This window comes from Oncorhynchus mykiss, chromosome 23 (assembly GCF_057628025.1).
Source record: "Oncorhynchus mykiss isolate SJ-2025 chromosome 23, ASM5762802v1, whole genome shotgun sequence".
NCBI classification, from domain to species: Eukaryota; Metazoa; Chordata; class Actinopteri; order Salmoniformes; family Salmonidae; genus Oncorhynchus; species Oncorhynchus mykiss.
Window position 1 is genome coordinate 47,938,135 of NC_143044.1, and position 27,589 is coordinate 47,965,723.

A 27,589-nucleotide genomic window follows, 5' to 3' on the forward strand; every position below is an offset into this window, starting at 1 on the left:
TTCCAGAAACATTGTCGACCAGACCACTTCTCATGAAAATAATTTAATATTCATGAGTGTGTCATCGAGAAGTTTGGTATTTGTGCAACAATGGTGGAGGTTGAAGGAGTGGACGCATTTTCATAAGCATACATTCTATACTTGAAAACACAGTGAGTCAGTTGAGAGATACTTACCTTGGTACCCATCGTCATCAATGTCTCCGATTGCAGTGATGCACTCTCCAAAGTGTGCACTGTAGGCATTATCACCATTTAAGAGTCCTACTTCCTCCATCACACCCTGCAATTAGAGTCAGACAGGGGTACGGTTAGGACGTTACACTGAGGAACGGTTATTACGTGAATCAACCCATAACTAAAGGGGAATGGTTATGACATGACACAACCCTTTACTTTAAAGGGCAATGGTTATTATAATATTTATTTATTTATTTAACTAGGCAAGTCAGTTAAGAACAAATTCTTATTTACAATGATGGCCTACCCCGGTGAAACCCGGATGACGCTGGGACAGTTGTGCGCCGCCCTATGGGACTCCCAATCATGGACGGTTGTGATACAGCCTGGATTCGAACCAGGGTATCAGTAGTGACGCCTCTAGCGCTGAGATGCAGTGCCTTAGACTACTGCACCACTCGGGAGCCTAACTAAAATACATCCATATTTTTCACTAAAAACTCAAATTACCAAACTCACCGTAAGAACCTCCAAGACTAGCTAGTTACAACATCCTAATGATAACTCACCGTAAGAACCTCCAAGACTAGCTAGTTACAACATCCTAATGATAACTCACCGTAAGAACCTCCAAGACTAGCTAGTTACAACATCCTAATGATAACTCACCGTAAGAACCTCCAAGACTAGCTAGTTACAACATCATAATGATAACTCACCGTAAGTACCTCAAAGACTAGCTAGTTACAATATCCTAATGATAACTCACCGTAAGAACCTCCAAGACTAGCTAGTTACAACATCCTAATGATAACTCACCGTAAGAACCTCCAAGACTAGCTAGTTACAACATCCTAATGATAACTAACCGTAAGAACCTCCAAGACTAGCTAGTTACAACATCCTAATGATAACTCACCGTAAGAACCTCCAAGACTAGCTAGTTACAACATCCTAATGATAACTCACCGTAAGAACCTCCAAGACTAGCTAGTTACAACATCCTAATGATAACTCACCGTAAGAACCTCCAAGACTAGCTAGTTACAACATCCTAATGATAACTCACCGTAAGAACCTCCAAGACTAGCTAGTTACAACATCCTAATGATAACTCACCGTAAGAACCTCCAAGACTAGTTAGTTACAACATCCTAATGATAACTCACCGTAAGAACCTCCAAGACTAGCTAGTTACAACATCCTAATGATAACTCGCCGTAAGAACCTCCAAGACTAGTTAGTTACAACATCCTAATGATAACTCACCGTACGAACCTCCAAGACTAGCTAGTTACAACATCCTAATGATAACTCACCGTACGAACCTCCAAGACTAGCTAGTTACAACATCCTCATGATAACTCTCCGTAAGAACCTCCAAGACTAGCTAGTTACAACATCCTAATGATAACTCACTGTAAGAACCTCCAAGACTAGCTAGTTACAACATCCTAATGATAACTCACCGTAAGAACCTCCAAGACTAGCTAGTTACAAGCATCCTAATGATAACTCACCGTAAGAACCTCCAAGACTAGTTAGTTACAACATCCTAATGATAACTCACCGTAAGAACCTCCAAGACTAGCTAGTTACAACATCCTAATGATAACTCACCGTAAGAACCTCCAAGACTAGTTAGTTACATCATCCTAATGATAACTCACCGTAAGAACCTCCAAGACTAGTTAGTTACAACATCCTAATGATAACTCACCGTAAGAACCTCCAAGACTAGCTAGTTACAACATCCTAATGATAACTCGCCGTAAGAACCTCCAAGACTAGTTAGTTACAACATCCTAATGATAACTCACCGTACGAACCTCCAAGACTAGCTAGTTACAACATCCTAATGATAACTCACCGTACGAACCTCCAAGACTAGCTAGTTACAACATCCTAATGATAACTCACCGTAAGAACCTCCAAGACTAGCTAGTTACAACATCCTAATGATACCTCACAAATAGAACAGGACCAAACACAGACAAAGTTAAGCAATCCCCACTTTTAAAGCAAATACTTTTCTTTAAGTTCTTAGCATTTGGTTAACCAGCTGGTCTGACATGGACAGATGAACAATCTATGGAGGTCATATAAACTCTTGCTGCACGGTATAGGCAGCCATGTTTACATACGGAGGGCTCGACACAGGTTGACTGGAGGACTAGAATATACTGTTCATTGCACATTTCTCATATTTTTCAGAAATCACATTTACAGAATTCCTAGCTGTAAGATTCCCTCCCTGGTCATTCCCTTCTGAATATCCTACAACTTCTGAACAACATGGGCCATTTCAGAAAGTTCATAACATTTTCGAACCCTATTCCCGTTCAAGCCAGATCTCAATCTTCCCACTCACGTTGCCTTTGCTGAGGTAGACAGAGACCTGTCCCTCGTCCCGTAGCGTGCTGTGCATGGGCGCTCCAACCAGCAGGTCCGAAAGGCCGTCCCTGTTCAGGTCAACTCCACATAATGAGGAGCCAAAGTAAGAGCCCATCTGGAAAATAAACAAGCACAGCCACACAGACAGACAGCATTGGGTCAGACATCACATCAGTGAAAATACATGACTTTGTATTAATCTTTTATATAATGTATAAAGCTATAGACGGACGTAGCACTGGTTAGTGGTTTCTTAGACAAACCCAGCACTGGTTAGTGGTTTCTTAGACAAACCCAGCACTGGTCAGATCACATAGTCAAGGACCGCTTTTCAACTAAAAATTAGTAATGGTGTTGATCTAGTATAATGTTGTATCTGTCATGTGAATTACGTGTGTATTTATTAGCCACAACTGAAGTTCCCACTGGAAAAAATATTCTCCTCTCCTCTCCTCTCCTCTCCTCTCCTCTCCTCTCCTCTCCTCTCCTCTCCTCTCCTCTCCTCTCCTCTCCTCTCCTTTCCTATATTCATTGCCTAGGAGGTCTGCTTTTCTGCATGCCATCAAGATATACATGCACTTTAGTTTCATCATCCTCTCCCTCCACAATCTGACTAGATTTATTTTCCCTTTCATATCTTGACCAACATTAACAGAATATTTACAAAACGTATCTTTATCTACCAAGATATACTTGTTATTTACGCTTAAAACCATGTGAATTGCCCTCCCTAGCTGTGTGGTTCCTGGCCAGACGAGGGATGTGTCCCAAATGGCATGTCTTTCCCTATATAGTGTACTACTTTTGACCAAAGCCCATGGGCTGTTGTTTGGAATGCAGCCCACAGCCTCCTTCCCTCCCATTAGCTAACCACTGCTGCTCTCTAAACATTACATAGACAGCATAAACAGTGTGGTTCTCCTGAGAAAACAAAGAACTAGCAGCCTGTCATGTTTCAGCGACACCGGCTGAACTAGCAGCCTGCCATGCTTCATCTACACCTGCTATGAACTAGCATCCTGCCATGCTTAATCTACACCTGCTATGAACTAGCAGCCTACCATGCTTCTTCTACAACAGCTTTGAACTAGCAGCCTGCCATGCTATGAACTAGCAGCCTACCATGCTTCTTCTACAACAGCTTTGAACTAGCAACCTGCCATGCTTCATCTACACCTGCTATGAACTAGCAGCCTGCCATGCTTCAGCTACACCTGCTATGAACTAGCAACCTGCCATGCTTCATCTACACCTGCTATGAACTAGCAGCCTGCCATGCTTCATCTACACCAGCTATGTGTACTCTACAACACATGGGGCCTGGTTTCCCAGACCCAGATTAACATTAGAGACTCTCCATTGAGCATGCTTTTTAGAACAAGACAAGGCATGTGGGGCCTGGGGCCTGGTTTCCCAGACCCAGATTAACATTAGAGACTCTCCATTGAGCATGCTTTTTAGAACAAGACAAGGCATGTGTCCATTATAACTCAAGTGTAGCACTATGTTATTTCTGATAACAAAGAATGCTAACAGATGCTTGAAGTGAACGGTAGTTCTTTGTTGCTCAGTTGGTAAAGCAAGGTGCTTGTAATGCCAAGGTAGTGGGTTAGATTCCCGGGACCACCCATCTGTAAAATGTATGATGCATGACTAAGTCACTTTGGGTAAAAGTGTCTGCTAAATGGCATATATTAAGAGTGATTACTACCGACACACTGGTAAATAAACAAAAATATGTCACTTATTTAGTAATGGTTAAAAAGCATAGTAGCTAACTGTGAACCTTCAGACACATACCATTGTCCCCGAGGCTTGAAAGATCTTCACCAAAGACACTCCATTGATTCTGAAAATGTAAACCTGGAGGGAAAGGAGTCAACAGCGTTAAAATACTGGTACGTTTCAGGTACACAGTACAAGTATGTACGTTAGAGGTACACATTACAGGTATGTACATTACAGGTACTCATTACAGGTATTTATGTTACAGGTACACAGGACAGGTATGTACGTTAGAGGTACACAGTACAGGTATGTACATTACAGGTACTCAGTACAGGTATGTATGTTACAGGTACACAGTACAGGTATGTATGTTAGAGGTACTCAGTACAGGTATGTATGTTACAGGTACACAGGACAGGTATGTAAGTTAGAGGTACACAGTACAGGTATGTATGTTAAGGGGACACAGGACAGGTATGTACATTACAGGTACACAGGACATGTATGTATGTTACAGGTACTCTGTACAGGTATGTATGTTACAGGTACACAGGACAGGTATGTACCACACCAATGCAATAACACAACAAAGGTATAACATTCCAGTACATACTTTCCCCCCTCCACTGTGTTGTGGAGCTCCTGCAGCCACATCTATGATGTTAGGAGAGGAGAAGTGTCCAGTAGTCACGGCATAGCCTGTAAAGTGTTGGTCAAACCGACAGTTAAAGTCGGTCAAACAGACAGACAGAGTTGGTCAAATGTGATAATTCACTGTTGCTCTTTGGTAGTATATGCCAAGTTACTGTAAAGCCTTACTTGTCAAACGGTTGATGTGAAAAAAAAAGCTGTATATGAATGTGATGGATTGAGTAAACTAATCAAAGACAGGATACATACCTAGATAACTGTATCTGTGTGAGTCAATGTCTTCTTTGTTGGGGTTGTAGAAGGTGTTGGAGGTCAGGTTGTAGACCTTAACTGTTCCTGTCCAGTAGTATGATCCTGGAGCTCCCATCACCACCAGCTCCTGATATGACCACAAACACACCATATTGACTCCCTGTCTCTCACAAAGTCGACCCAACGAAGTCACAATACATCAGAAAGAGAGACAGAGAGTAGACTGTTCAGCAATTAACTTAAGTGAAAATACTGGATCACACTTTAATGGATTGGCAAGACTTCATATTTGTATTTGTATTTATTATGGATCTCCATTAGCTGCACTCTTCCTGAGGTTCAGCAAAATTATGGCAGTTTATACAATTTTAAAACATTACAATAAATTCACAGATTTCAAAACACACCGTGTGCCCTCAGGCCCCTACTCCACCACTACCACATATCTACAGTACTAAATCCATGTGTATGTATAGTGTGTGTGTGTGTGTGTGTGTGTGTGTGTGTGTGTGTGTGTGTGTGTGTGTGTGTGTGCCAATGTTTGTGCTGCTTCACAGTCCCCGCTGTTCCATAAGGTGTTTTTTTTATTTGTTTTTAAATCTAATTTTACTGCTTGCATCAGTTACTTGATGTGGAATGGAGTTCCATGTAATCATGGCTCTATGTAGTACTGTGTGCCTCCCATAGTCAGTTCTGACCTTGGGGACTGTGAAGAGACCTCGGAGCTGTGTTCCAGTAGTTTAGACTGACAGCTCGGTGCATTCAACATTTCAATACCTATTACAAATAAAAGTAGTCGTTTCAGCCAGGAGAGATTGACATGCATATTATTAATATTAGCTCTCTGTGCACATCCAAGGGCCAGCCGTGCTACTCTGTTCTGAACCAATTTGCAATAAGTCCTTTTTTGTGGCCCTTGACCACACAACTGAACAGTAGTCAAGGTGCGACAAAACCAGGGCCCGTAGGACCTGCCTTGTTGATAGTGTTGTTAAGAAGGCAGAGCAACGCTTTATTATGGACAGACTTCTCCCCATCTTAGCTACTACTGCATCAATATATTTCGACCATGACAGTTTACAATCTAGTGTTACTCCAAGCAGTTTAGTCATCTCAACTTGTTCAATTTACACATTATTTATTACAAGATATAGTTGAGGTTTAGGTTTTAGTGAGTGTTTTGTTCCAAATACATTGTTTTTAGTTTTAGAAATACTGCAGCTCTTTGTTGAGTGTTGACTCATTTCAGTCACTGTAGTGTTGAGTCATTCACATACATAGAAACTCTGGCTTTACTCAAATGTCGTTAGTAAAAAAAAATAAAAGCATGGGGCCTAAACAGCTACCCTGGGGAATTCCTGATTCTAACTGGATTATATTTGATAGACTTCCATTAAATAACACCCTCTGTGTTCTGTTAGACAAGTAACTCTTCATCGACATTACAGGCGTAAAGCCATAACACATCAATTTTTCCAGCAGCAGACTATGATCGATAATGTCAAAAGCTGCACTGAAGTCAAACAAGACAGCCCCCAAAATCATTTTATCAGCTTGTTGAATGTCCTTCTCTAAAAGCATGCTGAAATTCTGTTGCACTTGTCAAATACACTTTTTTGCAGACGTTTACTAAGGGTTGGTAACAGGCTGATTGGTTGGCTATTTGAGCCAATAAAGGGGGCTTTACTATTCTTGGGTAGCGGAATGACTTTAGCTTCCCTCCAGGCCTGAGGGAACACACTCTCTTGTAGGCTTAAATTGAAGATGTGGCAAATAGGAGTGTTTAGTTTTAGTTTAGTTTATTAATTCAACCATTTTAAAAAACAAGCACACATAAAACTTGAAAAAAAACATACATGCACATGAATAAATCATTGAGGATAACACACAATAAAGTCTGGGACTTATTTCCATTGTGGCAATATTGTCTGCTATTATCCTCAGTAATTTTCAATCTAGATTGTCAGACCCCAGTGGCGCGTCATTGTTGATAGATAACAATAATGTTTTTCACCTCTTCCACACTGACTTTACAGAATTCAAAAGTAATTCTTGTCTTTCATATTTGGTCCGATATACATGGATGTCGTGTCAATGTTTGTACATGGCATGTCATCCCTAAGTTTGCTTATCTTGCAAATGACAAAGTCATTGAAGTAGCTTGCAATATCAGTGGGCTTTGTGATGAATGAGCCATCTGATTCAATAAATGAAGGAGCCTAGTTGGCTTTTTTCCCCAAAAATGTATATTGAAGGTGCCCCAAAGCTTTTTACTATCATTCTTTATATAATTTATCTTTGTTTCATAGTGTAGTTTCTTTATATTTTTCTTTAGTTTAGTCACATGATTTCTTAATTTGCGGCACGTTTGCCAATCAGTTGGGCTGCCAGACTTGATTGCCATACCTTTTGGCTCATCCCTCTCAACCATACAATTTTTTAATTCCTCATCAATCCAAGGGGATTGAACAGTTTTTACAGTAATTGTCTTAATGGGTGCGTGCTTATTGGTAACAGGAATAAGTAGTTTCATAAATGCATCAAGTGCAGCGTCTGGTTGCTCCTCATTACACACCCCAGACCAGGGCGCACTACTGTTAGACACGTCTTTAAATCACTCCAACAAAGTACAGACTCAGTACAAAGAGCATGGATGTATCACAAATGGCCCCCTATTCCCTATATAGTGCACCAATTTTGACCAGAGAGCTATGGGCCCTGGTCAGTAGCGACTATATATGGAATATGGAGTCATTTGGGATGCAGCCCATGTGGTCGAGTGCTAAACCATGTGAGCCTAACCACACTCCAGGTTAGGAGATGTTAACAAGCTACTGTAACTTAGTAACTCACTGTGAGCATGTGAGCCTAACCACACTCCAGGTTAGGAGATGTTAACAAGCTTGTGTAACTTAGTAACTCACTGTGAGCATGTGAGCCTAACCACACTCCAGGTTAGGAGATGTTAACAAGCTTGTGTAACTTAGTAACTCACTGTGAGCATGTGAGCCTAACCACACTCCAGGTTAGGAGATGTTAACAAGCTACTGTAACTTAGTAACTCACTGCAACCATGTGAGCCTAACCACACTCCAGGTTAGGAGATGTTAACAAGCTACTGTAACTTAGTAACTCACTGCGAGCATGTGAGCCTAACCACACTCCAGGTTAGGAGATGTTAACAAGCTTGTGTAACTTAGTAACTCACTGTGAGCATGTGAGCCTAACCACACTCCAGGTTAGGAGATGTTAACAAGCTTGTGTAACTTAGTAACTCACTGCAACCATGTGAGCCTAACCACACTCCAGGTTAGGAGATGTTAACAAGCTCGTGTAACTTAGTAACTCACTGCGAGCATGTGAGCCTAACCACACTCCAGGTTAGGAGATGTTAACAAGCTTGTGTAACTTAGTAACTCACTGCAACCATGTGAGTCTAACCACACTCCAGGTTAGGAGATGTTAACAAGCTACTGTAACTTAGTAACTCACTGTGAGCATGTGAGCCTAACCACACTCCAGGTTAGGAGATGTTAACAAGCTTGTGTAACTTAGTAACTCACTGCGAGCATGTGAGCCTAACCACACTCCAGGTTAGGAGATGTTAACAAGCTTGTGTAACTTAGTAACTCACTGCGAGCATGTGAGCCTAACCACACTCCAGGTTAGGAGATGTTAACAAGCTACTGTAACTTAGTAACTCACTGCGAGCATGTGAGCCTAACCACACTCCAGGTTAGGAGATGTTAACAAGCTCGTGTAACTTAGTAACTCACTGCGAGCATGTGAGCCTAACCACACTCCAGGTTAGGAGATGTTAACAAGCTTGTGTAACTTAGTAACTCACTGTGAGCATGTGAGCCTAACCACACTCCAGGTTAGGAGATGTTAACAAGCTTGTGTAACTTAGTAACTCACTGCGAGCATGTGAGCCTAACCACACTCCAGGTTAGGAGATGTTAACAAGCTTGTGTAACTTAGTAACTCACTGTGAGCATGTGAGCCTAACCACACTCCAGGTTAGGAGATGTTAACAAGCTTGTGTAACTTAGTAACTCACTGTGAGCATGTGAGCCTAACCACACTCCAGGTTAGGAGATGTTAACAAGCTACTGTAACTTAGTAACTCACTGTGAGCATGTGAGCCTAACCACACTCCAGGTTAGAAGATGTTAACAAGCTTGTGTAACTTAGTAACTCACTGTGAGCATGTGAGCCTAACCACACTCCAGGTTAGGAGATGTTAACAAGCTACTGTAACTTAGTAACTCACTGCGAGCATGTGAGCCTAACCACACTCCAGGTTAGGAGATGTTAACAAGCTTGTGTAACTTAGTAACTCACTGTGAGCATGTGAGCCTAACCACACTCCAGGTTAGGAGATGTTAACAAGTTTGTTTAACTTAGTAACTCACTGCGAGCATGTGAGCCTAACCACACTCCAGGTTAGGAGATGTTAACAAGCTTGTGTAACTTAGTAACTCACTGCGAGCATGTGAGCCTAACCACACTCCAGGTTAGGAGATGTTAACAAGCTACTGTAACTTAGTAACTCACTGTGAGCATGTGAGCCTAACCACACTCCAGGTTAGGAGATGTTAACAAGCTACTGTAACTTAGTAACTCACTGTGAGCATGTGAGCCTAACCACACTCCAGGTTAGGAGATGTTAACAAGCTTGTGTAACTTAGTAACTCACTGCAACCATGTGAGCCTAACCACACTCCAGGTTAGGAGATGTTAACAAGCTACTGTAACTTAGTAACTCACTGTGAGCATGTGAGCCTAACCACACTCCAGGTTAGGAGATGTTAACAAGCTTGTGTAACTTAGTAACTCACTGCGAGCATGTGAGCCTAACCACACTCCAGGTTAGGAGATGTTAACAAGCTTGTGTAACTTAGTAACTCACTGCGAGCATGTGAGCCTAACCACACTCCAGGTTAGGAGATGTTAACAAGCTACTGTAACTTAGTAACTCACTGCAACCATGTGAGCCTAACCACACTCCAGGTTAGGAGATGTTAACAAGCTCGTGTAACTTAGTAACTCACTGTGAGCATGTGAGCCTAACCACACTCCAGGTTAGGAGATGTTAACAAGCTACTGTAACTTAGTAACTCACTGCGAGCATGTGAGCCTAACCACACTCCAGGTTAGGAGATGTTAACAAGCTTGTGTAACTTAGTAACTCACTGTGAGCATGTGAGCCTAACCACACTCCAGGTTAGGAGATGTTAACAAGCTTGTGTAACTTAGTAACTCACTGCGAGCATGTGAGCCTAACCACACTCCAGGTTAGGAGATGTTAACAAGCTTGTGTAACTTAGTAACTCACTGCGAGCATGTGAGCCTAACCACACTCCAGGTTAGGAGATGTTAACAAGCTACTGTAACTTAGTAACTCACTGTGAGCATGTGAGCCTAACCACACTCCAGGTTAGGAGATGTTAACAAGCTACTGTAACTTAGTAACTCACTGTGAGCATGTGAGCCTAACCACACTCCAGGTTAGGAGATGTTAACAAGCTTGTGTAACTTAGTAACTCACTGTGAGCATGTGAGCCTAACCACACTCCAGGTTAGGAGATGTTAACAAGCTACTGTAACTTAGTAACTCACTGCAACCATGTGAGCCTAACCACACTCCAGGTTAGGAGATGTTAACAAGCTACTGTAACTTAGTAACTCACTGCGAGCATGTGAGCCTAACCACACTCCAGGTTAGGAGATGTTAACAAGCTACTGTAACTTAGTAACTCACTGTGAGCATGTGAGCCTAACCACACTCCAGGTTAGGAGATGTTAACAAGCTACTGTAACTTAGTAACTCACTGTGAGCATGTGAGCCTAACCACACTCCAGGTTAGGAGATGTTAACAAGCTTGTGTAACTTAGTAACTCACTGCGAGCATGTGAGCCTAACCACACTCCAGGTTAGGAGATGTTAACAAGCTACTGTAACTTAGTAACTCACTGCGAGCATGTGAGCCTAACCACACTCCAGGTTAGGAGATGTTAACAAGCTACTGTAACTTAGTAACTCACTGCGAGCATGTGAGCCTAACCACACTCCAGGTTAGGAGATGTTAACAAGCTACTGTAACTTAGTAACTCACTGCAAGCATGTGAGCCTAACCACACTCCAGGTTAGGAGATGTTAACAAGCTACTGTAACTTAGTAACTCACTGCGAGCATGTGAGCCTAACCACACTCCAGGTTAGGAGATGTTAACAAGCTACTGTAACTTAGTAACTCACTGCAACCATGTGAGCCTAACCACACTCCAGGTTAGGAGATGTTAACAAGCTACTGTAACTTAGTAACTCACTGTGAGCATGTGAGCCTAACCACACTCCAGGTTAGGAGATGTTAACAAGCTACTGTAACTTAGTAACTCACTGTGAGCATGTGAGCCTAACCACACTCCAGGTTAGGAGATGTTAACAAGCTACTGTAACTTAGTAACTCACTGTGAGCATGTGAGCCTAACTACACTCCAGGTTAGGAGATGTTAACAAGCTACTGTAACTTAGTAACTCACTGTGAGCATGTGAGCCTAACCACACTCCAGGTTAGGAGATGTTAACAAGCTCGTGTAACTTGGTAACTCACTGTGAGCATGTGAGCCTAACCACACTCCAGGTTAGGAGATGTTAACAAGCTACTGTAACTTAGTAACTCACTGTGAGCATGTGAGCCTAACCACACTCCAGGTTAGGAGATGTTAACAAGCTACTGTAACTTAGTAACTCACTGTGAGCATGTGAGCCTAACCACACTCCAGGTTAGGAGATGTTAACAAGCTACTGTAACTTAGTAACTCACTGTGAGCATGTGAGCCTAACCACACTCCAGGTTAGGAGATGTTAACAAGCTCGTGTAACTTAGTAACTCACTGCGAGCATGTGAGCCTAACCACACTCCAGGTTAGGAGATGTTAACAAGCTCGTGTAACTTAGTAACTCACTGCGAGCATGTGAGCCTAACCACACTCCAGTATTTAATTATCTGAAGAAAACACGTCTTGTGCAAATAGTCTGGAAAAATCAGACTGAGGAAAAGGAAGTGTGAATGGAAGAACGTAGGGTTTGACTGATAGCCACGTTTCTGCAGTTAAGGCAAAATACGTTTTTATTTCCTTCTGACCCTATCCCTTTATAGGGGAGGAAAAGGCAAGGCTTAGAGCGTAACAGAGAGGTCAAGTCTGGTAAAGTCTGGTGAATTTCACCCAATATTTTAGAGAAATACAAGGCAGACCGTGTGAATACCTTTATCCAGAGCTGATGTTGAAGACTGCTGAGAGCCCAGCCTTGAAAACAGAGCCCAAACAGACGAAAAGCAGCTTCATAACAGTTTGAGTGTTGTCTGTAGGTGTGTATGGATGTGTTAGTGTGTCTGGATGTGTTAGTGTCCCCGGTGTGCGTCTGGTGTGTCCGGTGTATGTCTGGTGTGTCCGGTGTGTGGTGTGCGTGTCTGGTGTGTGTGTGTGCATCCGGTGTGCGTCTGGTGTATGTGTGTCTGGTGTGTGATGTTTGTCTGGTGTGTGTGCGTGTCTGGTGTGTGTGTGTGTGTGTGTGTGTGTGTGTGTGTGTGTGTGTGTGTGCATCTGGTGTGCGTGTGTGTGTCTGTCTGGTGTGTGTGTCTGGTGTGTGGAGTGTGCATCTGGTGTGTGTGTGTGCATCTGGTGTGTGTGTGTGCGTCTGGTGTGTGTCTGGTGTGTGTGGTATGCGTCTGGTGTGTGTCTGGTATGCGTCTAGTGTGTGTCTGTTGTGTGTTTGTGTCTGGTGTGTGTGGTATGCATCTGGTGTGTGTCTGGTATGCGTCTGGTGTGTGTCTATTGTGTGTGTGGTGTGTGTTTGTGTCTGGTGTGTGTGTGTGCGTCTTGTGTGTGTGTGTCTGGTGTGTGTGTGGTGTTTCTGGTGTGCGTCTGTTGTGTGATGTGCGTCTGGTGTGGTGTGTGTCTGGTGTGTGTCTGGTGTGTGTGTGGTGTGCGTCTGGTGTGGTGTGTGTCTGGTGTGTGTGTGTATGTGTGCGCACGTCTGTCTGGTGTGTGTGTGGGTGTGCGCGTGTGCGGTGTGTGTGTGTCTGGTGTGTGTGTGTGCGCGTGCATCTGTCTGGTGTGTGTGTGAATGGTGTGTGGTGTGCGTCTGGTGTGCATCTGGTGTGTGTTTGTGTCTGGTGTGTGTCTGGTGTGCGTCTGGTGTACGTCTGGCGTGTGTGTGTCCGGTGTGCGTCTGGCGTGCGGTGTGTGTCTGGTGTGTGTGTGTGCGCGCGTCTGTCTGGTGTGTGTGTGTGTGTGTGTGTGTGTGTGTGTGTGTGTGTGTGTGTGTGTGGGTGTTTGTGTGGGTGCGCATCTGGTGTGTGTGTGTCAGGTGTGTGTGTGTGTGTGTGTGTGTGCATCTGGTGTGTGTGTGTGTGTGTGTGTGTGTGTGTGTGTGTGTGTGTGTGTGTGTGTGTGTGTGTGTGTGAGTGTGTGTGTGTGTGTGTGTCTGGTATGTGTGTGTGTCTGGTATGTGTCAGTGTGTGTGTGGGTGTGTCTGTGCATCTGGTGTGTGTGTGTCGGGTGTGTGTGTGTGTGTCTGGTGTGTGTGTGTGTGTGTCTGGTGTGTGTGTGGTGTGTATGTCTGGTGTGGTGTGTGTGTGTGCTCATGTGTTTTCTCTACCATTAAAAGGTATACCAGACTGAAAGAGCAGCCTGAGATAACAGCAACACAAACAGAGCAGTACCACATGTATTAGAGGAAGAGAAGAGATGAACATGGAGAATGCACTGCCACTGACCTCAGTAAAAACGCCTGCTATCCCCGCTTGGCACGAGCCGTGCTCTTCCCCATACTTCTGCTTATAGTCTGCAAAGAAAAAACAAACCACAAATGACTTTGCTGTGTATCTGAGCCAGCATTTATACTCCACTTCTCCCTGCATTCCATATGGAGCTAGTCAAAGTCTTCAGCGCAGGCCAAGTCAAAATCTGGAAACTGGGGGAAGAAAGTTTGGTTACGTCCCACATGGCACCTTATTCCCTGTATAGTGCACTACTTTTGACCAGGGCCGTATGGGATCGCCATGGGCCATGATCAAAAGTAGTGCACTATATAGGGGATAGGGTTCCAATTGGAATGCATTAAAGCTGCAGAGTCTGCCTCTACGGGGTGGGGGTGGGAGAGCACTCTGCCTCTACGGGGGAGGGGAGCACTCTGCCTCTACTGGGGAGGGGAGCACTTTGCCTCTATGGGGTGGGGGGGGGGAACTCTGCCTCTTGGGGTGGGGAGGAGAACTCTGCCTCTTGGGGTGGGGAGGAGAACTCTGCCTCTTGGGGTGGGGAGGAGAACTCTGCCTCTTGGGGTGGGGAGGAGAACTCTGCCTCTTGGGGGGGGGGGGGGGGGGGTCTCTGCCTCTTGGGGGGGAGAACTCTGCCTCTTGGGGGGAGGAGAACTCTGCCTCTTGGGAGGGAGGAGAACTCTGCCTCTTGGGAGGGAGGAGAACTCTGCCTCTTGGGAGGGAGGAGAACTCTGCCTCTTGGGAGGGAGGAGAACTCTGCCTCTTGGGAGGGAGGAGAACTCTGCCTCTTGGGAGGGAGGAGAACTCTGCCTCTTGGGAGGGAGGAGAACTCTGCCTCTTGGGGGGGAGGAGAACTCTGCCTCTTGGGGGGGAGGAGAACTCTGCCTCTTGGGGGGGAGGAGAACTCTGCCTCTTGGGGGGGAGGAGAACTCTGCCTCTTGGGGGGGAGGAGAACTCTGCCTCTTGGAGGGGAGGAGAACTCTGCCTCTTGGGGGGGAGGAGAACTCTGCCTCTTGGAGGGGAAGAGAACTCTGCCTCTTGGGGGGGAGGAGAACTCTGCCTCTTGGAGGGGAAGAGAACTCTGCCTCTTGGGGGTTAGGAAAACCCTGCCTCTTGGGGGGGAGGAGAACTCTGCCTCTTTGGGTGGGGAGGAGAACTCTGCCTCTTGGGGTGGGGAGGAGAACTCTGCCTCTTGGGGTGGGGAGGAGAACTCTGCTTTGGGGGGGGGGGTATATGTGAGTTTATGTGTATGTTTCTGTGTTTCTGTGTGTGTCTTTCTGTGTATGTGTTTCTTTATATGTGTGTGTGTGTTTCTGTGTCTGTGTGTGTTTCTGTGTCTGTGTGTGTTTCTGTGTTTGTTTCTGTGTCAGTGTGTGTGTTTCTGTGTCAGTGTGTGTTTCTGTGTGTGTGTGTTTCTGTGTCAGTGTGTGTGTGTCAGTGTGTGTGTGTCAGTGTGTGTGTGTGTGTGTGTGTGCCTAGTTGCTTGGCAGGAGTTGCTCCGTGCGATTGGCGGCAAGTGCAGAAAGGAAGACACTAAAAAATCTCCCTTGAAAGAGGAACTCACTTGGCTGAATCAAAACAAATCATTTCATTTAATCATGTGTCTGAGTCCCAAATGGCACATCATTCCCTATATAGTGCACTACTTTTGATCTTGGCCCATAGTCAAAAGTAGTGCACCATGGGTCATGATACTTGTATAGGAAATGCTTTTCTATAGATCCTTTTTCAAACCACCTGCATTGTGTTAGAATGTACAAGGCCTATAAATTACTTGGAGGGCAGAGAAACCTGACAGTGGACCAATTTAATAAACAGATTTTTATTTTATTTAACTAGGCAAATCAGTTAAGAACAAATTCTTATTTACAATGACGGCCTAGAAACAGTGGTTTAACTGCCTTGTTCAGGGGCAGAACAACAGATTTGTACCTTGTCAGCTCGGGGATTCGATATAGCAGCCTTTTGGTTACTGGCCCAACGCTCTAACCACTAGGCTACCTGCTGCCCCAGTAGGAAGGTATTGATCAGAATCTGTATCTCTCCTAACATGGTAAAACAGGGTGGTCCCAGGCTGTAGCCCTCCTAACATGGTAAGACAGGGTGGTCCCAGGCTGTAGCCCTCCTACAGGTGAGTAGGTAATGCATACTCTACAGCCTATAGTATTGTATCTGGGGCCATATTCACAAAGAATCTCACAGTAGGAGTGCTGATCTAGGATCAGTTCTGCCTTTTAGATAATAATGAATATCCAAGATTACCACTCCTACCACTTCTACTCTGAGACGCTATTTGAAAATGGGCCTCTCACTACCAAGACGTCATTGTAAATATGAATATTGTTCCTGATTCGACTGGTTAAAAAAAGTTTAATAAATGAATAAATTCAGTCTGCAAATATTCTTAAACGCCTTGAAAAACACCAGACCAATAGTGTTTTCAACACAGCTTCCTTTTTTTCTTCTTTTTTTTATTTATTTTTTTATTTTATTTTACCCCCTTTTTCTCCCCAATTTCGTGGTATCCAATTGTTGTAGTAGCTACTATCTTGTCTCATCGCTACAACTCCCGTACGGGCTCGGGAGAGACGAAGGTTGAAAGTCATGTGTCCTCCAATACACAACCCAACCAAGCCGCACTGCTTCTTAACACAGCACGCATCCAACCCGGAAGCCAGCCGCACCAATGCGCCGGAGGAAACACCGTGCACCTGGCCACCTTGGTTAGCTCACACTGCGCCCAGCCCGCCACAGGAGTCGCTGGTGCGCGATGAGAAAAGGACACCCCTACCGACCAAGCCCTCCCGAACCCGGGCGATGCTAGGCTTTTTAACATTAATTAAAGGTATATTTCATAGAAATCTGTAATCACTGGACAGGTACTTTAAAGGTTGATGTTTGTGCAAAAACGCACAAATAACAGCTTGAAACTGTATAACTCAGGGGTGGGCAATTCCAGTTCTCGAGGGCCTGATTGGTCTCACAGTTTTGCCCCAGCCCCAGCTAACACACCTGACTCCAATAATCATCTAATCATGATCTTCAGTTTAGAATGCAATCTGATTAAATCAGCTGTGTTTGCTAGGGATGGAGAAAAAGTGTGAGACCAATCAGGCCCTGGAGGAGTGGAGCTGCCCACCCCTGGCATAACTGATCAATGCACCATCATACCAGCCTATTTATTGCTTAAGACCCCCAAATGGATGAATAAGATATTTGGATACAGAAGTGCCATTTCTTACCGATCTCTACAGCTTCCATTCAATCCTGTGAAATGACGTCAACACATACTGGAGGAGTTACTGGCTAGCTTCAAATGGCTATGTTCCCCCATCCCCGTGGCAATTTAGTCTATGGAGGGAATACACATTCCTACATCTCTAACTCAATTAGCTAAACACTAGCTAGGTTTCCATCCAAATTGGCTACAGATTGTCATGCGAAAACTCTAAAAACTGCATAAAACAATATATTCCTACCAGAGATGTTTCCATCTAATGGAGGTGTTGCAGATAAAAGGCTGTGGGTGATGACGTAGTGCACATACAAATACCTTTGCGGTTAAATTCCAGCATAACTTATAAAAAGTCACAAGTTAAACGGGTTTCCATCGCATTTCAAACTCTACTGATGGTTTTGTCTCAAAAAATGATGTGTTATATAGCGAATGTGCCCACTCTGGTATTGGCACGTGTGCTCTAGCCAACAGCTCGGGTATAGTCTACCTGATGAGATTATTATGGACTAAAAAAGCAAGATTATGTCAAACGGCAGCTAAGCATCGATCATCATGTCACCAGAATAAGACCCTCAATATTTATTGGAAAAGAGCATCAAGATCGTCACCTTGCACTTTCACCACCCTGTGAAGTTCATCATATGCTTTCCTGAGTTGTAGTGGCATGACCTTACAATTTCATTCACTTGACTTTAAGTTTACTTCAATATGATGTTTATTATATCAATATTTGCACATAAAAGCTCCCAACGTTTCTTGCATAATTAATTTTACAGATACAAAAAGATCCCACCTTGTCTAGCTTATTTTGTTTTAACGACATTTGGAAAGTTCACAGAAAAATGTTCTGTTTCCATTAGTCCTGTCGTCATGACAATTTTTATCCGACATGTACTTTACTCGTATAAAAAGTTTGGATGGAAACCTGGTTAGTGTGTGGAATATTTTATCCTTTAGCAGCATAGCAAAGTGTGTGTGTGTCCTTGGAATCTCCAGGTGTTGGGTCCTGCAAGACTGAGCTCATATTTCTCTCTTGAGTTGGTTTGAGAGAGAACATTTCAAGGCTCTTACGGTGCCTGATAGCCGTGTGTGTGTGTGTGTGTGTGTGTGTGTGTGTGTGTAAGTCTATAACTCATTGTGAGACCTGGAGAGAACGTGTGTCATGATAAAATCCCTGCACTGTCTAACCCGGGGCCGAGGGTATACACAGCATGTACACACACGGATTAGGATGTACACACACAGCTTAAACACACAAGGCCTCTCCCCCTCATCCTCCTTATAAACTCAGTAAACTTCAGTCTGTATCTCTGTCTATATGTTGTGTACATTGTGAGCTGAAGGAATAATTCCATTGAAAGTTACTGTGCAGTAACCATGACATTAATGTCTGTTTGTATGAAGCCATTCATGCACAATGCCTTCAGAAAGTATTCACACTTTTTTGTGTTACAAAGTGGGATTGAAATGGATTTAATTATCTTTTTTGTCAATAACCTACACAAAATAATCTGTAATGTCAAAGCGGAAGAAAATGTTCTAACATTTGTAAAAATAAAAAATAAAAAATTGAAAAAGAAATACGAAAAATAAAACACTAATATATATTGATCATATAAGTATTCAACCAACTGAGCCAATACATGTTAGAATCACCTTTGGCAGCAATTCCAGCTGTGAGTCTTTCTGCGTAAATCTATAAGAGCTTTACACCTGGACAATATTTGCACTTTATTCTTTTAAAAATTCTTCAAGCTCTGTCAAGGTGGTTGTTGATCATTGCTAGACAGCCATTTTCAAGTCTTGACATAGATTTATGTATATTTAAGTAAAAACTATAACTAGGCCCCTCATGAACATTCAACGTCATCTTGGTTAGCAACTCCAGTGCATATTTGGCCTTGTGATTTAGGTTATCGTCCTCCTGAAAGGTAAATTTGTCTCCAGTGTCTGTTGGAAAGCAGACTGAATCAGATTTTCCTCTAGGATTTCGCATGTGCTTAGCTCTATTCTGTTTATTTTTATCATAAACTATAGTCCTTGCAAATGACAAGCATACCAATAACATGATGCAGCCACCACCATGCTTGAAAATATGTAGAGTGGTACTCAGTAGCGTGTTCTATTGGCTTTGCAACAAACATAGGTAGATTTCTTTGCCACATTTTTTTTTGCAGTTTTAGATTCATGCCTTATTGTAAACCGGATGCATGTTTTGGAATGTTTTTGTTCTGTACAAGCATATTCAATGTCTGCTTTTTTCATTTATCCCCGTCCACCAATAGGTAGCCTAATTTATTTTGTATTTTTTACTTAATATTAAAAATATAATCTAACTGCAGTGAAGACACTCAACATTACATTCAGCAATCTATCAGACTCCCATCGAGAGTGACCCACAGGAGCAACCAGGGTCAAGCGCCCCGCCCAAGGACACGTTGACAGATCTCACACCAAGTCAAATCGGAGACCGAACCAGCGACGTATCGGCCAAAGCTCCCAACTGCCAGGCCCCCAACCATCCAAGATCCCCCCCAACAGTTCCCCGAGAGCTGCCCCTCCACCATCCGAGACTAATGTAATGATCTAAGTTTGATGTAAGTTTGTCATTCAAAGTAACTTAATTAAAAAAATTAAAAAAAATTGATGTTATTTTTGACTTTCATCTTTGACCGTCATTCTATCCCCACCCAGCAACTCCACTCCCACTTGCCTCAAGTTCCACACCCCAACACTCCGTTTCCCTCAGCCCATCCCACCTATCTCTGCTGGGCACACTCTTCGGATTTCTACAGTTGAAGTCGGAAGTTTACATACACCTAGGTTGGAGTCATTAAAACTAATTTTTCAACCACTCCACACATTTCTTGTTAACAAACTATAGTATTGGCAAGTCAGTTAGGACATCTACTTTGTGCATGACACAAGTCTTTTTTCCAACAATTGTTTACAGACAGATTATTTCACTTATAATTCACTGTATCACAATTCCAGTGGGTCAGAAGTTTACATACTCTAAGTTGACTGTACCTTTAAACAGCTTGGAAAATTCCAGAAAATGATGTCATGGCTTTAGAAGCTTCTGATAGGCTAATTGACATAATTTGAGTCAATTGGAGGTGTACCTGTGGATGTATTTTAAGGCCTACCTTCAAACTCAGTGCCTCTTTGCTTGACATCATGGGCAAATCAAAAGATTGGGTGGCAGCATCATGTTGTGGGGGTGCTTTGCTTCTTCACAAAATAAATGGTATCATGAGGGAGAAAAATTATGTGGATATATTGAAGTAACATCTCAAGACATCAGTCAGGAAGTTACAGCTTGATCGCAAATGGGTCTTCCAAATGGACAATGACCCCAAGCATACTTTCAAAGTTGTGGCAAAATGTCTAAAGGACAACAAAGTCAAAGTTTGGAGTGGCCATCACAAAGCCCTGACCTCAATCCTATAGAAAATTTGTGGGCAGAACTGAAAAAGTGTGTGCGAGCAAGGAGGCCTACAAACTTGAATCAGTTACACCAGCTCTGTCAGGAGGAATGGGCCAAAATTCAACCAATTTATTGTGGGAAGCTTGTGGAAGGCTACCCAAAACATTTGACCCAAGTTAAACCATTTAAAGGCAATGCTACCAAATACGAATTGAGTCTATGTAAACTTCTGACCCACTGGGAATGTGATGAAAGAAATAAAAGCTGAAATAAATCATTCTTTCTCCTATTATTCTGACATTTAACATTCTAAAAATAAAGTGGTGATCCTAACTGACCTAAAACAGGGAATTTTTACTAGGATTAAATGTCAGGAATTGTGAAAAACTGAGTATAAATGTATTTGGCTAAGGTGTATGTAAACCCCCGACTTCAACTGTCTGTCTCTCAACTATGCTGTGATGTTTAACATATAGTTTGAATATATCTAATGAATAGAATCCACAGATTGCGAGTTTAAGATAAATACTTTTACTAAGATTATTAGTTAGTATATTAGTAATTGACTGACCAGGTCTCTCCAGATCTCCCAACAATGCTATTTCTAAGGTCAATTTTAGATCAATGTTATGCATTTTCAGCCATTCCTGAACCTGAGACCAGAAGCAGGCTACCTAAGGGCAATACCAAAACAAATGGTCTATTGATTCTTTATCCTCACAACAAAATCTGCAGAGCTGTGATGATTGTATGCCCCAAATTTTCAACATTTTGTTGGTGGAAAATACATTTAGCTGAAAAGCACGAAGTCTTGAATCTTGCGTCGTTTTATATATCAACTCATACACCCTGTGCCATGGAATCGGAACATCAAAAAGGGTGTAAATACTTCCTGAAGACACTGTGTATAGTTTACTAAAGGACATGTTTCTACACTATTAGATCTAATCCTGAAGTATAAAGCTGTGTTTCTCAACCTTGGGTACTAAGTTCCCGCCAGAGTAAGTGGCCTATAAAGGGGGTACTTATGAGAAAATAGACCTATTGATCAGTTGTTCATGAGGGGGTACTTCAGGCAGAGCAAAATGTAATTAGGGGTACAGTAACCAAAAAAGATTGAGAACCACTGAGGACATTACCGTACCTTCATATCAGGGGATGAGGGCTGGGGTCCTGCCCTGTAGAGATAGTTGTGTGTGTGTGTGTGTGTGTGTGTGTGTGTGTGTGTGTGTGTGTGTGTGTGTGTGTGTGTGTGTGTGTGTGTGTGTGTGTGTGTGTACGACTGTACCTTCGTAGCAGGGGATGAGGGCTTGGGTCCGGCCCTGTAGCGTAGGAGGGATGATGGAACAGTAACCATGGGGAAGGATGAGCTCAGAGTCATAGAAGACATTCTTCCAACGGTGGGCACAGGCCTGCATCAGACACAAGAGAGGCACAGGCCTGCATCAGACACAAGAGAGGCACGCACAGGCCTGCATCAGACACAAGAGAGGCACAGGCCTGCATCAGACACAAGAGAGGCACAGGCCTGCATCAGACACAAGAGAGGCACAGGCCTGCATCAGACACAAGAGAGGCACAGGCCTGCATCAGACACAAGAGAGGCACAGGCCTGCATCAGACACAAGAGAGGCACAGTCAGAACACAAAGACAGAGACGTGACGTCTCACTCAGGTGTGACTGGATCTGCTGGCCTACTCTGAGATAACAGAGAGCAGAAAGGTGGACAGGCGGCAGGACAGACAGACAAGATGACAGATGTACGCAGCACACGCACACACACACACACACACACACACACACACACACACACGTACACCCACTCCATCATACCCCCACACACTTTAACCAAGCTGCTAAATTAACTGTTCTGAGAGAAGAGAAGGGATGAAGTCACAGCCAACTGTGACCATAACGGCCCTGGTCTCATTAGTCTGTGGTGTGACTATCCGGACATCAGATTAAGAAAAACCCCTGCTTCATAATAACATCCTGAGTTCCTAACAGTTCTCATAACATGTTCATCATAACATCCTGGGTTCCTTCCTAGTATTTGTGTGCATCCACAGGCAGGGTTATTTCTTTACACATGTCAATTTCAGCACAGTTCCAGCAACTGCAGTGGATGCACAACCAGGCCAGCTCAGTTCAGCTTGGTTCGGCTCAGTTCAGTAGTGTGAAATGTTCCTGAACTGAGTTCTAACAGTCCTCTAGTGTAATAACGGAGTCATAACAGTCCTCTAGTGTAATAACTGAGTTATAACAGTCCTCTAGTGTAATAACGGAGCTATAACAGTCCTCTAGTGTAATAACGGAGTTATAACAGTCCTCTAGTGTAATAACGGAGCTATAACAGTCCTCTAGTGTAATAACGGAGTTATAACAGTCCTCTAGTGTAATAACTGAGTTATAACAGTCCTCTAGTGTAATAACTGAGTTATAACAGTCCTCTAGTGTAATAACGGAGTTCTAACAGTCCTCTACTGTAATAACGGAGTTCTAACAGTCCTCTACTGTAATAACGGAGTTCTAACAGTCCTCTACTGTAATAACGGAGTTCTAACAGTCCTCTAGTGTAATAACTGAGTTCTAACATTCCTCTACTGTAATAACTGAGTTCTAACAGGAGGAACATAGGAAAGTCTGTGTGACAGCTTGGAGAGACAGCTGACCGGAGGGAATAGACCCCACTGTGGCTGTCATGGGCTAGCTACCCATGTTGGCAGTCTCCAACGCTGCTTCAGTATGTTGGAGACACCCGCTAAGTGGTACTGAAAGTCAACAAAGGAACATACCCCTAGAGCCTGCGAGAGCTGGGGCGCAAGATGGCTCAACGACTGATCACACGGTTACGGACCCAGGAACGGAAACGACTACGAGTAGGAACACAGCACATGAGACAACCATAACAGCAGCAGGACACACACTTCAGGTGTGCAGCTGTGGTTGGAAGAGAGTAACATCGGAAAGGGGGTTAAGGATCCATCAAGGGAGGAAAAGGTGCTTGGGAGAGCAGAGACAGGGACCTCGCATTGACCAGTACTTCTTACGAAGCAGCCAGTCAAATCAGTCGAATGAAGCACAGCGACGGGGCGCAAACCAAAGTTCGCAGAGCATCAGCACCCCTGTAACGGAGGAGGATAACACAAGCACAGAAATGCCGGTGGATGAACTCACCCAACCACAGAGACCTCTAAAAGAGGAAAATATCAAAGGGCACAGACCGAGTGTGAAGTGGCCCAAAGCTGTTGAAAAGAGAGAGTGGGAAACAATCAACAATGACCTGACAAAAATCTTGGAACAACAGGTAGGAACAGCAGAGAAAAAGCTTGAAAGGATGGGAGACATTATCTACCACTACGGAGAAGAGCGCTTTGGAGTAAACGAAAGGAGAAGCGGAAAGAAAACACCCGCACCAGCCAAATCTAGGAGGCAGCAGGAGATTGAGATACTTGTCAGAGAGAGAAGGCAGCTGAGAAAGCAGTGGAAGAAGGCCTCTGATGCAGAGAGAGAAGGTCTCATGCTACTCCAAGCAGACATTAAATGTCGGCTGGCAACCTTGCGAAGAGCGGAAAACTTAAGGAAACTTCGTAGGAAGAAGGAACACTCAAGAACACGGTTCTATAAAAAAAACTTTAAGTTTGTCAAAGACCTCTTCGCAAAGGAAAGGTGCGGAATCCTAAAAACTCCAAAGCCAGAACTGGAAGAACATCTGGAAAAGGTCCACCAGGACATGAAAAGGCATGAGCAGATAATCATCCCACATGACATCCCACCTATAACCACCAGAATTCAATCTGGACACTGACCCTCCAAACTGGAAGGAAGTAGAGAACGTTGTCCGAAGAGCAAGAGCGGCCTCGGCTCCTGGGCCTAATGGAGTACCATACAAGCTCTACAAGAACGCCCCGGATGTTCTACGCTTTCTATGGGGGCTCATGAGGATAGTGTGGCAGAAGGAAATAATACCAAAGGCATGGCGAAGGGCTGGTGGTGTGCTAATCCCGAAAGAGAAGGATGCGACAGACATCAGTCAATTCCGACCAATCCCCTTCTCAACGTCGAAGGGAAGATATTTTTCAGTATAATAGCACAGAGGCTGTCCACTTATCTGGAAAGGATCAAGTACATTGATACATCTGTACAGAAAGCAGGCATTCCTGGTTTCTCTGGTTGCCTGGAACATACTAGTATGATTTGGCACCAGATCCAAACAGCTAAGAAGGACAAGAGAGACCTCTATGTCATCTTCCTTGACCTGGCCAATGCATTTGGCTCAGTTCCCCATGAACTCCTCTGGGAATCCTTCAACATTTTCCACGTACCAGAACCCATCACTACACTGGTAAAGGCCTATTTCCGAGACCTGCAATTGTGTTTCACAACACCTGACTTCACAACAACATGACAGCGCTTGGAAGTAGGCATAATGGCAGGCTGTACAATTTCACCTCTGGCCTTCACTATGGCCATGGAAGTCATCATCAGGGCATCGAGATGGGTGGTCGGCGGTGAGAAAACTAAGGAAGGGCTCCGTCTCCCACCTATCCGAGCATACATGGATGACATGACTACACTGACCACCACTGCAGCATGCACCAGGCGGCTGCTTGCAAAACTGCAGGATAACATCAAGTGGGCCCGGATGAAAATCAAGCCAAGCAAATCTCAAAGCATCGCCATAGTCAAGGGACAGCTTAAAGATGTGAGGTTCCGCATTGGAGATGACCCGATACCAACGATGTCTGAGCAACCCATCAAGAGCCTGGGTAGATGGTACAACGAAAGCCTCCGGGATAAAGATCAAGTGCAGCAAGTAAGGCAGGACATCGCCAACAGTCTTGAGAACATCAACAAGACCCTACTGCCTGGGAAGCTCAAGCTTTGGTGCCTACAGTTTGGACTTCTCCCCCGGGTAATGTGGCCACTCACCGTCTATGAGGTCCCAATAACAACAGTGGAGAAGATGGAGCGAACCATTACCTCATACGTGAAGAAATGGCTGGGTGTCCCACGATGCCTGAGTAACATCGGCCTCTATGGCAAAGGGGTCCTTGAACTACCTCTTACAAGTCTAACGGAGGAGTACAAGTGCTCTAAAGTAAGACTTCAGATGACATTGAAGGACTCCAAAGACCAGACCATTAGCAAGGCAGCACCTCCCCTACAAACTGGACGGAAATGGACATCATCCAAGGCTGTGCAGCAAGCAACATCAGCTCTGAGACACCAAGACATTGTGGGGAATATCCAGCATGGAAGAGGAGGCTTTGGCCTGGCAGCAAGCAAACCAACATTCTATAAGGCAACAACATCCGAACGCAGGAAGCTGGTGGTTGAGGAGGTGCGCAAACAGGAGGAGACTGCAAGAAGTGCAAAGGCTGTCTCTCTTGCTAAACAAGGGCAATGGACGCGGTGGGAAGGCCTGGAGAGGAGAAAGATCAACTGGAGTGAGCTTTGGCAAATGGAGGCAAGTAACATCAGCTTCATCATAAGAGCTGTTTATGATGTGCTTCCATCACCAAAAAACCTACATCAATGGTATGGCGAGGACTCGACCTGCCCCCTCTGCCCAGCTCCAGCGACTCTCAGGCATATAATGACAGGTTGCAAGACCAGCCTCTCACAAGGCCGCTACACCTGGAGGCACAATCAGGTCCTCAAGAGCCTGGCTGCAGCACTTGAGACCAAGAGGAGTGCAACCAATTCATTACCTCCAAAAACAAGCAATCCCGTCAACACAACAACATTCATCCGGGAGGGACAGAAAAGGCCCAAGCATCCTCCTATGAAGCCAGAAACTGGACACCTAGCCATGGCCCGGGACTGGAAGATGCTTGTCAATATTGGCCAGCAACTAATTTTTCCACCTGAGATTGCTTCTACCAACCTTAGGCCAGACATGGTACTCTGGTCCCCTTCACGAAAGGCTATGTACATCATAGAGCTCACAGTCCCGTGGGAAAACTCTGTTGAAGAGGCCTAAGAAACTGCTTTACACAGATTTGACAGCAGACGCAACTTAGCGTGGCTGGAATGCAAAAGTCTGGCCAGTTGAAGTGGGATGCAGAGGATTCGTGGCTTCTTCCACCATCAGGTTGCTGAAAGAACTTGGAATCCATGGACAGGCTCTGCGGCAGACCGCCAGAGCAGTTTCTCAAGCAGCTGAAAGAGGCAGCCAGTGGATCTGGATCAAACGGAGGACCCTTGCTGGGCTATAACTTCATGACCCCCCACCCCCACCTGAGAACCCAATTCAGATCCCTCCAACTTGAGGAGGGCATATGAGGTATGCGGTCAGCTGCAGGGCTGGGTTAGGGAAGAGGACGCCCCTGCCTTGCATAGTCCCGTGGGACATCTTAATTGGGCATGGGACACAAGCTAAGGCTTGATCACCCTTTAGCTGGCCACCTTTGATGAGGGTGTTTAGTGATTAAAGGCCGAAACACCCACTGATTCGAAGGCACACTACTGAGGATGTGTCCCAAAATTGACATCTTAACCCAGTCTAAGAAATAAACCTCCCATGCCACTCTGTCAACATCACGGCAAATCTCATGCGAGTGCATTCCATCTATTGACACAATGGACAGTTTTTAACACCTTGTCCCGTGTTTTATGATTCTAGTGTAATAATGGAGTTATAACAGTCCTCTAGTGTAATAATGGAGTTATAACAGTCCTCTAGTGTAATAACGGAGTTCTAACAGTCCTCTAGTGTACTAACTGAGTTCTAACAGTCCTCTACTGTAATAACTGAGTTCTAACAGTCCTCTAGTGTAATAACAGAGTTCTAACAGTCCTCTAGTGTAATAACGGAGTTCTAACAGTCCTCTAGTGTAATAACGGAGTTCTAACAGTCCTCTACTGTAATAATGGAGTTCTAACAGTCCTCTACTGTAATAACGGCGTTCTAACAGTCCTCTACTGT

At 44.2% G+C, this 27,589-nt stretch overlaps 1 protein-coding gene across 1 annotated transcript in view; it reads right to left on the reverse strand.

The window, feature by feature from the left end:
* LOC110503039 (integrin alpha-9) overlaps positions 1-27,589 on the reverse strand; it is a 160,169-nt gene that overhangs the window by 116,619 nt on the left and 15,961 nt on the right. The window contains exons 4-10 of the mRNA XM_036960871.2: positions 21,946-22,069; positions 13,990-14,057; positions 5,202-5,331; positions 4,915-5,000; positions 4,374-4,436; positions 2,551-2,688; positions 177-282 (exon numbers count right to left, since the gene is read on the reverse strand). Of these exons, the coding sequence (XP_036816766.2) occupies positions 177-282; positions 2,551-2,688; positions 4,374-4,436; positions 4,915-5,000; positions 5,202-5,331; positions 13,990-14,057; positions 21,946-22,069 (715 nt within the window). The remainder of the gene's footprint in view (positions 1-176; positions 283-2,550; positions 2,689-4,373; positions 4,437-4,914; positions 5,001-5,201; positions 5,332-13,989; positions 14,058-21,945; positions 22,070-27,589) is intronic.